The sequence below is a fragment of the Vanessa cardui genome, chromosome 17 (assembly GCF_905220365.1).
Source record: "Vanessa cardui chromosome 17, ilVanCard2.1, whole genome shotgun sequence".
NCBI classification, from domain to species: domain Eukaryota; kingdom Metazoa; phylum Arthropoda; class Insecta; order Lepidoptera; family Nymphalidae; genus Vanessa; species Vanessa cardui.
Window position 1 is genome coordinate 4,525,314 of NC_061139.1, and position 13,477 is coordinate 4,538,790.

General features: G+C 31.9%; 1 protein-coding gene across 1 annotated transcript; it reads left to right on the plus strand.

Moving 5' to 3' along the window:
- Nucleotides 1–3,816: 3,816 nt before the first annotated feature.
- Nucleotides 3,817–4,872, plus strand: LOC124536955 (enhancer of split mbeta protein-like). Its single transcript, XM_047113625.1, has one exon. The coding sequence runs from the start codon at nucleotides 3,883–3,885 to the stop codon at nucleotides 4,495–4,497; it is 615 nt and encodes a 204-aa protein (XP_046969581.1). The 5' UTR covers nucleotides 3,817–3,882; the 3' UTR covers nucleotides 4,498–4,872.
- Nucleotides 4,873–13,477: the final 8,605 nt, after the last annotated feature.

The following is a 13,477-nucleotide window of genomic DNA, read 5'->3' on the forward strand; positions in this document are numbered from 1 at the left end:
CCGCGACCCGCGTACGGTTGCGCACGCGCAGGCCATGACTCATGAGACGCGTGGCAACCTCCGAGTATGCCCCTAATATCACGTACGCGCAGTTTTGCTGACACTTTACCCTACACTTTGTATACGTGACTCTAACATTGATGACATTTGAGGAAAACCGCTTATTTTTATGTAAATAAAATAAAAACGCGGATATAAGTAATTAAATATGTCAACATTAAAATACACATGACACATAAAACTAGTTAAATATCCATACTTTTTTAATCATTTATTTTTGTAATTACATTTCGTTTCAAAAGTATCACATTAAAGCGATAAATATGAATCGTTATGTACTACAACAAAAAGTAAACGAGATTACATATGCTTGAATTATCTTTATTGTTTATTTAATGTTCACGTATATATATTCTCTGCTAATCTTCTATTGTAATAGTACGTATTACTTACCCAAAAGTGACAGATTCCTTTCGATACCCTTTTATTTACTTAGATACATAGTAGCTGAAACGGTTTATTTACTTACTTCGATCTAGGTTACATTCAAAATATGTTTTAAAAAAGAGCATAAATATATTTTATAAAAAAAATATTTAAAATATTTGTAATGGTTATCAAATATCACATGGTCACGCGTAATGCAAGTGCGCAATATTGTGAGGAAGTTGACGTACAAAATATATCATAAAAAAACACACACACGATGAAATCTCATCAACGAGTCTGTTACATGGAAGCCGCCAGTGATTGATGTGATCCTATTTCTTCCTTCTATTATATTAAATAGAACATACCATATCTTATGCGATACGATGACTGTACTTTAATAGTATCGTTGAGCAATTAAGTGCGCGTGCGTGGATTGACTCTACAAACAACTGGTCTAATTATAAAATAGGAAAATTCCTATAATTACAATCAAGTGCAAGTCAACTGTGGACGAACATGCCCAGTCATTAACCCGAATGTATTTTAGATAAGACGATCTCGCAAATAGACTTTAAATGGATTCATTCATTAACTGCTAATTATAGAAAGGAAAATTTAGCGAAAACTTCTGATAAATAAATTACTAATGACAATCGGTGCTTCGTTTATATGAATTTTGTATTTAAGAGAGATCAGGAATCAAATTATACGATTGATAAATGTTCGTGTGAAAAAAGATTACGTCGTTTTTCATTAACATAATTTATGTTAAATGCAGTTTGATGAAGAGAACTATATGTAACATACATATATTTAACATTATTAAAGGAAAGCTTAGGAAACTGAGACTTGTTATATAATGTATTTAGCGCAATCAATCTTGTTTATGTTTGTTTTCAATCGATCCAAACTACAGTAGTCATTAAAATAATATGAAGAAGATAAAGGTAGCTGTTGAAAATTTAAATAAAAAACAAAGTTCTGAATTTTTCAATATACTTTACAATACTGTTACGTGAACATACTGCTGCAAGAAATCAACTTATTAAATAGACTTACTACTATAATTAAGATTAGTTTTACTATAATATACCTAAGACGGCTTCAGCAGCCCCGCCCGGGTTATTATTACCATAATTCTTTATTCTACCGCTCAAACATCATATTGCGGATTAGTCTTCCTATTTTAAGGGGATATAACAAATTAGATCCCATAATTAACAGCCGATCAACGGTGAGTTTTAACAACAGAAGGTAAAAAAATATCTTACTAAACAACAACCTTCTTGCTCGACTGCCTTATGTAAATAAATATAGATAATAATAATTCTTTGGACCTTCCTGCTCCAGGTATTAACGCGTGTGTCTTAACGTGTTTCGGTGACAATCGACATTTTTCCATTAATTAATTAACTCAGTGGAATTTTCGTATATTTAATTACTTGTGTATTTAAATATGTGTCAAACATTTCTAACACATTAAGTAACGAGGACAATGTCACGCTATGAAAATTATACATAAACGTTCGTGGAAAAAATATTTAAAAAACAAACTCTATAAAAACTTAAACCAACAAATATTGCACAAGCGTAAAATATATCTCTATACCAAAATCTATACCAAAGAATTGATTGATATTTACATAAAAATATACCTATACCCATTTTATCAGAATATAATAACTAAATCATAAACGTTGATAACATATACAAACGGTTTGATTGTTCTATTTTTATCTTGACTTCAGTACCTTGGTTATATTTAGAGGTTGTAAAAAAATCACTGTTAGCAAAATCAATAAAAATGTTGAGGAATTTTCTGAGTCATCTCAGGAATTTATAAAAATAACAATCATCTTTGTAACCTCCGATGACTCATATCACTGAGAAATTATGTAATGGGAAACATAACCTTTCAAATTATCAGATCGCTTGTATCATATACAAGATAACAACAGTTTTAGCTATGCGTGATTTTTAATTGTATTGAATGTAATGACTGCTTGCCATGATGAGCATTGATAGTGACCGCTGATATGCTATCACTATCATTATCGAACTGAATGATCGTTAAGCTGTTTATTATTTGATGTTTATTAATCTCGGACTGTCAGGAAGTACTAACTATACTTGAATCGTATACGTCTGAACGAATAAAAAATCTCAAGTCCCCACTAAACGTGCATTTAAATACAAGTTTTCTCAACGTGTAATAGAAAAAAATATAACTACTAAGCTAAGCAAAGTAAAACAGTTCATATATAAGTGAAGTGACGCAAATTCGCTTCAAGCTAATCATTTTATAAATAGGTGCTCGTGTGGTCGCTGATGCACGTGCATAACAGAGCTGATAATACAGTCGATAAACCTACACGTAGGTGTTTTTCGGAGAAAGTAAGCATGTGATAATTTAAGTGGTACATAAGAAGCGTCGGCACAATTCTGTGTGGACAATTTCTCAGCGCTGACTGCGTGGGTGACCGCCCACTCGTGCCTGAGTAATGCGCCCATCCCGTGAACTGCTACCGGCGCGGACGCCGCACGCACACCGACACCTTAATCCTTGCCACGTGACGCACACAAAAGCCTTGTTGCAAAACGCATTCTCAATATCGATGACGGCTTTGCTTCGAGCTTCGCGTCATTAGTGGATACTTTTATTGGATCGAATACAACATCGCCTGTAATTCTATCTGTCAATAATTATTACTTCGCATAATCCATGATTGATGAACGCCAACGGTAGCAGTTTATAATTGAAGCTAGCTATTGTACACGGCGCCCACTGGTTGATTGATTGCCTCGATTTCGACATATGACGTACATAATAAATCTACACTTCAATTAATTGCAGGTACAATTAAGACTAGTCGATATAAGAAAACTCTATGTTATATGCGCACTTTTCACTGTTCTACAATTTTAATCACTTTAAACTTTAATAATTAATCAAAGTGATTGGGATAACACTTCGCTTAAATAAAATGACAAACATAGATACACATTGCTTATATTGATAAATCTATTAAAAATGTAAATACAGGGAAAAGCAACACAGTATAAAGTTAAACTTGAGTAGAGCCATACTCTATCAACTTGCAAGCATGTAGCCGCTAGAGTTCCTAAATAGCTGTGATGTTGTCTAAATAGGAAACTTAATAGTGCATATTCTATCCATGGCAGCAATGAGCAACAATTACTGGGGCCAGGCGTCGCGGCGTGCGCCCGCGCCGGCGATTGTTTACGGCGCGCACGCGCGGCGCGGCGCGTGTCCCCCCGCGCCCCGGCGGCAGCTGCTCCGCACAGGTGGCGCGTGTGGGAACTCGACGGCTCTGCGCGTTCCCACGATCGCGCGCCCTCCGCTCCCTATATAAGCCCCCGCTCGACCGTCACACCGCATTCCGCGTTCAACGCTCAACGCTAACGCATTCACTCACTACTCACACACAAATGTCTACCATGTCTTACGATCTCGCGTATCCGCTTACGGATGACGGTCCGCAGCCAGTCTCGCGTACTTATCAATATCGCAAAGTGATGAAACCGATGCTCGAGCGCAAAAGACGCGCTCGCATCAACCGCTGCCTCGACGAACTCAAGGAACTCATGGTCAGCGCTCTACAATCGGAAGGCGAAAATGTCGCCAAACTGGAGAAAGCTGATATTTTGGAATTGACAGTTCGTCATCTTCACAAACTTCGTCGTCAACGTCGGCTGTCACTGAACCCAACTGTGGATACCGATCGCTTCAGAGCTGGATTTACTCATGCAGCCAATGAAGTATCCCGGTGCTTAGCCTCCATCCCTGGAGTGGATGTGAGGCTTGGCACACAGCTGATGACCCACCTCGGACACAAGTTGAATGATATCCAGCGTGCTGCAGCCGGCACCGACACACCGCCGGCGAGCCCACCCAGCCCGGCTCTCTCCACCGTGTCTTCCTCGTCCGGCTATGTGACACCCTCACCTCCAGCTTCACCAGTGCCAGTGCACACTGCCGTACCTTTGGACTGCTCCACTAACAGCAGTTTCACGAAGAGCTCATCAGTGTGGCGCCCGTGGTAAATAGCGGTGCTCGGAGCGGGCGGACCCGGTTCCGCGGTCACATCTGTTCCAGCACCGCTAGGAGCCGCACGCCCCCCCAAGTGTCCGCCCTCATCCATAATATAAGTTAACGTGTTGAAAAGAAAACTCTAGATCTCACAACTTAAGTGTACGTTTAAGAAACTTAGCTCGTAAGTTCAAACTGAAAGCTTTAATCAATATAGTTTTTAAGTATATTTGTGATATTAAAGAATAATATTATTGTAAAGAGATGTATCGAGCCTGGCCGACTTTGAGTGGGTTCGGATTGTTATTTTATTATCGTTAAAAAGATTTCACAGCATGTGAACAATTACAGAAGAGTAATTTAATAAAAAAATATTATTATGAAACTTATTACTGCATTTCATTTTCGAAACCCATATTTATACATACACAAGTATTTCACAAAAAGTGACATAAGTAAAAAAATAATACATACTGATAACTTCTAACACATAACTTGGATACTCGAAACAATGTTAAAGTATACAAACAATACCAAGTAGACGTAGTGATAAATATTAAAGAGGTTAAGGGCGCGGACCTCTGACACCGTAGCCTCCGCGCGTGCTCAGTAACTTTCCTGTTTACAGTCTACAGTACTGAGGACTAAGTTGGTATACACTCAATGTAGACACACATATCCTTGAATTTTTACATATAAAAAAATTTACCAATTGTTGTAATCAATATTCATCATTCATTTGCATAATATGATATCACATTGACGTAACTTATTCTCCTTTCCTCCGTCACTCGAGTGTATCGATACGATAGCGGTATATAAAAATAGTTCGAACTTCTAGAAACTAAATTGGCATATTGATAAAATAATTAATATTTGCAAATGTCATTCAAATCGAAAATTCTGGCTGATTTATTGATAGCGACTTCATTAGTTTGATTGTAATTTGTAACACAATTATTGAAGTAATTTGGAAAAATGTGAAACAATTGTTTCGCTTTAAATAATTTATTTATACAAATTAGTCTCATTTAAATTTTATGCAATCGTAATAGCGCGTATACACATAGCGAACAGGCGTTAATGAGCTTGGCTTGAGGTTTCAATTAATGCAACAATATTATTGTAAAGTGGAAATGTTACTTATTTGGATACAATCCTCTCAAATCGAAATAAATACCATTGATTTTGAAGATCTAGTAAAATATTTCAAACTTAAGACACACGATTGATAAAGATTCTTCTTTTATATGTGTAATAGTCTCTATAAGAAATTACGATTAAACTTTTACAAATATGTCATTATGTAAGTAATAAAGTGAGATTCCCCTGTAAGAGACTCAAAATACAATCAAACTTCAAATGAAAGAAAGAAACACTTATCCATCCAGAACCGACGCGAACATATTCGATCCACATAGTTAATTATGATCCAAAAGTTTTACTTGAGTCAATTTTAGAAAAAAATATTATTATTAGAATTTGAAAAAAAATCTAGAGTCCTGAAATATGCTTATCCATACACTCATAAAGGCGCGCCCCTCCACTTCACATTATTAGCGATGTGAGTGACATACTACTTGTATATACTATGTTCATTGTGTCACGCATACAATAAAATGGTAATACAATAAAATTTGATAAGTTGATTTTATTAAAAATAAATTAATTGATGTGGAATGATATCGTGCTTGAATAGACCTGTGCATATCTGTCCCGTACTGATATTATTCATATCGATCAAATCAAATATCATTTATTCAAGTATGCTTTTGAATCGTCATTTTACAGAACTACCTTTATTAAAATATCAGTGTTAAAATCAAAATACACTTTATTCAAGTAGGTGTTCATAAGAGTTGAATCATCACATTAATAGATTAAAAGTAACTTAAAGTCACCTCTTAATGTTGAGAATGAAACTAGTAACACCACCTAGCGAATGCATCTTTTTCTCCCAAGCTTAAAATTGGGAAAGTTTACCCTATACATCGCCATCTAGCGGAAAGCTCGAATTAAAAGCTTTTGGTAGAGTTTGTTCCAAACTGACAATCAATTAAATTATGTACAAAAAATACATTATGATGTAGAAGGCATCACATATTTTAGGAATTAGTAATATAATTTGTATACATAAAAGCATATTTTATTATAGATTTGTTTGTATTGACACTCGTGTATTAAATTGTTCTTTCTCTGACTCTTAGAAATGAATCGAAATAATTATCTAATTTAAAAAATAGGTTTGCTGTATACATGTGACTTATAGAAGTTCCATACCTTTTGGATGTGCATTAAAGTAAATTATTCATTCGAAAGTCGTCTATTAAGCGCCATCTAGTAATTAATTGCGGAATTAATATCAGAGCCTCAGTTACGTAGCTTTATATTAAATTATACGTAACTTTGAAACAAAGATTTGTTAAAATTATATTCAATTAAATATTAAGGCGTTATTTATGTAACAATGTGCTCAAATTTCATTAAAAAATTCGAAATATTGTCCTTTACTTAAAATAAAGTAAAAAGAAAAATGGCGGTTAGTAAGTTTTTTAAATAAAATATATGCTCGTATGTTCTAATATTGCTCGTAAGGTCAGAATCTGTATTTATCTTGAACGCCAAACGTCACTGATCCCAGGCTACGAGTGTAATGATAAATAATATAACTGATAACCGATGCTTACACAGGACTCTTTCCTATTGCATCATACACGATAAAGAAAAAATATTAATAATTTTAAAGAAATATTGTAGTGTAAACAATAATCTATATCGTAGAATTACGTAAATTTCAAGAAAAAGATTACACGAAGCATAGGTAAGTAAAATTAATAATTATACGAATCTGAATAATTTAACTCATTTCAATGAGTTAGGTATTGTGGAATTTCGTCTGAATTAACTCAACAGTGATTCTATCGCGAAATAGAAAATCTATACATTGTTTTGTTTTGTTTTGATGGACAAATGAGGCAAAACATATATAAACCATTAGCTCTCATAATTAACGCGTTGATGTTATATTTTATATGTTTGTTTGTACTTATAATGCTAATATATATGGACAAATGGTAAACATACCACCAAATGTTAAAGTAAATGATATTGTTAATACCAAATTGATGTAATGTAAGTTTATGATATCCTACTATATCGTATAAAACATTTAATATTCATCATATCGAAAATCTACTTTTCTAATTGCCTATATAAACAATGTAACTACAACAACTTAGTTGCCGACGTCACAAAATTTAACTTCAAATTGACAACAAAAACAAACATTACATAATTATGTGTTTTGTTATTATATTTATCTTATATTTATTTTAAAAACACATTGGAGTCAAATAATTAGTATCGAAATTTTTTTACAAAACTCTGCCTGATATACATTTAAACTAAAAACTTTAAAATAATAAGTTTTATAATGTAAGTAGATGAGAAATATATGAAATTATTGTAATTTAAATATTGACAATAGCTAAACACTCATATTTGGTCGGTGCCAGCCGAAACGAAACCTTATTGCGCTATAGATACATCATATTATACGTAAAATCTTGTTTCGTTACTATATTTCTATGTAACGTATCGTGACGGCTGAAGTATTAAATAAATACAAATGAAATAGCGAATGACAATTAAATATAAAAAAAGTATTAGAAAACAAATTATTTATTTAATTCAATTTAATGAGGGACGTTATAAATAAATTAAAAAATATGCATTAATTTAACAATACACTAACAATTATGTTTTTATTTTTTCTTAACCTTCCATATTTAAAAATCTCACGACGAAACGTGTCATGTCTACTTTAATCAAAATCTCGTTTATTTTTAAAATATTTTTTTGATTATGTATATACAATTGTATATGTATATTATTTATAATCAATAAATCAAACGATCACGCCCTAACACGAGTGTATAATTGGTATCAGTTTATCAGCACGCGTGTGTCTGATGCGTGGTTGACAGCGAATATTGATTGCTCTAATATAATCAATATAATCATTTAATGCTTTAAAGATTAGGATTTCGTGACCAATATTTATAGATGCGGTTCGGGTATGATTTCTCTAAATCATGTTTAAACCACTTGTATAACGATACCTTCAGCAACTTTTATAATTATTTGTCATTGTTTTCATAATAATTTGATTTGAAAATCTGCTATGTCCATATTTATCAAGAATTATCCAAAAGAGTTTTTAATTAACCCGTATAATAGAAACAACCCTATTCATCCTACTACTATTATAAAGGCGAAAGTTTGTATGTATGGACGTTTGTTACTCTTTCACGTAAAAACTACTGAATGGATTTGAATGAAACTTTACCACAATATAGCTTATACATCAGAATAACACATAGGCTACAATTTTTGAGGTTTCTAATGTGAGGTCGTAAAAAAACACATTTTTTGCGCTTACATTGCAAACGCTGACTGAATCCTACAAGAAAGATCAAAACAATGTACTACAGTATTGTACAACTTAAAAAGGTCTACAAAAAAGTCCGTGATGGTATATGTTTATCTCTTAGGAATAACCCACAATAACCATTTTTTATCCTTTACTTTGTACGAGAAATAATGACTTATTTACGAAACGATTTTAAGCGATTACTAGACTAGACGGGACGAACCTGAAGTCCACGCGAACGAAGTCGCGGGCAAAAGCTAGTATATAATATAATAACATATTTTATTAGTAGTTAGTTCGATCCAATCGAAAGTGGAAAATGTAATAATATTAGATAATGATTTTTTTTTATTTCATTTGTTTTATTATAAATTTGTAAAGTCATACGTTGACCATACTTAAATATACATATTTAAAAAGGTAAAAAATGTGTTTCATATCAATCAATCATGATATACCTATTTATTGACGAAATATTAGTTTTTTATGAACGTTTTAAAGTATAAATAGAAATTACATTCTTAATAACGTCATTAAAAGACCTTTGTTCACTCAAAAGTAGTTTTGCGAACGAAGTCAAAATATTTGTTTACGTTATAAACAACGTTCACGTGGATAGCATAAATTCCTTAAATTATTACAAAACACTGTTATTTAATACGCGTTTTTTTACTGTATGTAACATTACAGCGATGACGTTAGACGGATGACTTCAGGAGTCATTGCGGTTAAATACGATTAAATCATAACAGCAAGTTTTTAAAGATCATGACGACACTAAAACTTTTTAATAAATATCATGCAAAAATATTTCTTTTTATCTTTACTTATTTATGTATATTTTTTAACGGAAAAAAATTGAATATATTTTTTCTCTTCATTACTGTAATCTGATTGCAATTGAAAGTTAATTAATTTTGATATGAAATTATTAAAATAAATGTTCGTATAAAGAACATCAGATAAAAATGTATTTATAACAATATTGTTCAAAAACAAATAAAAAAGTAGTTAATATCATGCGTCAACAGTGAGTTGTTTTCTCACAATAATCTTGACGGGGTCAACATGTGTCATGTCCTGTCACAGAAAGAAAGGGCTGAGTGAGTGACGCCATTGCTTAATTACTGCTGTTTTTTATTCATTGCCCAATAAAATAATAAATAGGTGTGTTATAATGACGTCTTGACTGCTTCAATATTTGATTTACTTTGATAACACTTTGTGATTACGACAAATTTGATATGATCTATTGTGCGGTTTTTGTAATATTCCGTATTATTTTTAACGTCAAAATATTTATTAAGAAAAAGCATTACATTTTTCACACTGACATAATGACATTCCTTAGGTAAGTATTTTTTGGATTTTACCATTAACAATTTTTGAACGAGTGCAAGGATCCTGAACGATGACATATTTTCAAAAAAAAATATTAACCTAATTACTTTAACAAAAGAAATACTTTAAAAGTTTATGCTCATTACTTGATATTTGACACTTACTTGTGTATTACAAATCTGATTTGGCAACGTGTAAGATATTGAGTTTTTATTTATCTGTTCTTAAAATAGAGGTAACATGAGTAGCACTCAAACAAAATTTATGATTCCAAGACATCATATCTAAAATAACATAGAAAGCAATATTTACGTAACAATTTCACAAAGGCTAGAATTTTATCAACATATACCTTGTTTGATTCAACTGATGAAGTCATCAATCTTAACACATTTTCAAGCAACTTAATCGGCACAGATCTACCATATGTTTGTGTTTATGCTTAATGGGGTCAAGCGAAAAACAATATTAATTTACTGGTAATTATTCAATTACATTAAATAAAACTAAACCAAACATAAAAAGTTATATTTTCTAAAAAAAAAAACATACTTTTGAGTTTGTTTGATTAACAAGATTATCTCAATATATTATCAAATTAATCATGAACCAACGAAATAATTAATTCAATTCCTTTTGACAGTTATCGAAATCATAGATAATGCAGAATTTAGTTACCTAGTCTGACATATTGGAAATAAGACACAAGAGAAGACCATGGTGTATCGCCAAGAAAATTCTAGGAAAATGATACGCCTTTTATTTGATAAATAGATAAGAAGAAAAACATTTTAAGTAGTCACAAAGATTACGATGAATTTTTAAGCTTTATTCGTGATACAGATAAGAGTCACACGGCCGACACGAGACCATTCACTATTTATGAGTATGAGCCGATAACAGGGCAGGCGATTATTGGCACACGATTTTCTTCAAAAGATCAGTCCTCGCCGATCGTGTCAATACTAATGAGGATTATAATGGTTTTTCCAATATAAGCCTGTTAAGGCAAAGGCATATTTTAAATGCTTCAATAACATATCAAATTGTTGACAAGAACAAATCAAAGTTGCCAGTTAAATCTGTATGCGAGATATCTCTAACAGTATCTCTGTCTTTTGGGTATTATACTTAGCACTTACAATATTGTTTCATAGTTATCCTAATATTTACAAAGCATAAATAAGCATAAAAAACGGTACTGTACTGTCATACAAACTCTCGCTATTTTAATAGGAAAATCATCTCTATCGTACAATAATTTTGCGGTCTAATTAAGTAACATACTATTGGATACGGATAATAATCACGTTACTAGGATACCGGTCACATTTATTAACGCCGTATTAACAAAATTTATTGACATAAAATTTCATTTCCATACAAAATGGGCTACTATTTACTAGCTTATATATATGTCCATAAGAAAAGAAAATCGAAGTCCAAAAATATATTCAATAAATGTCATTTCATTTGTTTTTTTCAATTTTTCAATAATTATTTCGTTGAATTTCAACCATTACGTACTGCAAATTAAAATACAAAATATCTTCAAAAAATTTAATATGATATTCCAAACATTTGAAACAAAAGTTTGTCATATAAATCAGCTTATAAGTTAATGCTTGATAGTTGTAATAAAAATAATAAATAAAAACGTTAGTGTCAATAGGTCATAAGTCAAAACACGTTTGTTTTAAATTTGGCGTTTTTTATTCATAATAAACCATTAGTTGGACAACGATAGGGGAAAATTGCTGTAATTCAGCTGATATGAGGGCAATAGGTGACATAACAACAGTCTTGTGACTTTGATACAAGTTTTTAATCTTAGCGTGACGCAGTTTTCAGCTGTTTTAATAATATACGTAGTATTATTAATCAATTTTGTCAGATGACAAATTATAATGCATTTAGAAGAAGGATTTGATTGTTACAACAGGCAACACATTGCAAGCAAATGTTGTTTTTTATAGTATAAGGTATTTACTTATTAGGTATTTTTTACATATTAAAAGAATAAAAATGACGCATGTACTCGGAAGAATGAATATAATGACAAAAAATAAACATAATAACAAAGATATCATATTATATAATAACTTGATACAAAACAAATAATATATGACGACGATGTACCTATATTTTAAGATATTATTATGTAGATAATATGTACCTATTTAGAATTAACATATTCGTTAAACATTCTCTGAAGTTCTAAGTGTATTATAAATATATCAATCAAAATGTGTACAATAGTTATGTTACTAATTGTTTATAGCAACGAATAACCTTTAATTCATACTGAGGTCAGATGATTTTAAACAAACGAACTCTTTCTTACGCTCTCAAGTAACCGTTAAAAATGTCATTTTCTATGAACGATCTTGATCATTGAGAAATATTTGAAAAAAAAAACAACCCTTTTAAATGTAAATCCAAAAAATATAGAAATTAATTTGTTAAAAAAAGTAAAAAAAAGCTTGATTACATCATAATGAATCATCATAAATGAGCCATGACTAAAAGCCAGTAAGTAAATTGAACATATTTAATCTATCAATCGATGTTTTGCTTCACAACAAATTGAAACAAATAAATTTTCGCCTCCCCGATCTAGGGTCGTTACCAACTAATATGTAAGTTGACTTCAAACGCACTTTGTTTGCGGTGGAATCTTCCCGCGCCAGAGATAACCTCGCTATCAGTGACGGCGCCCGCACGAGACGCTCTGAGCTATTTATAATCTGGATGATACAATTATTATTGACACAGGCTATCTTGGGATGTCAGAACACGTGCCGAGTATACTTATCTCCTTGGAATTCTCCATTCAGACCTTAATTGCCATAAACATTATTTATATGCACGTTGTGTACCATTCCACTACGTAAGAGAACGTGAAAATGCGGAGAAAGCGCCTGGCATATCTTTAATAGCAATGTATTTTTAATTTCATCGCGATCGCTAAGAGAGTTACGAAGTATGTATAGTGTCATAATCATAAATATTATTATTCATTTGCTTTAGTTTTGTTTAAAGATTTTGTAGTTGGAACTAAAAATATTTTTGTAATATACATACCTACCATAGATTATAGAGCTAGCTCCCTTATCCATATAATTTATATAAAAACAAATTAATCAATCGAACACAGAGCCCTAATTACTAACGAAGAACTTGTCTTGCGTCAGCTATGATTGTTGCGTCAAATAGTTTCT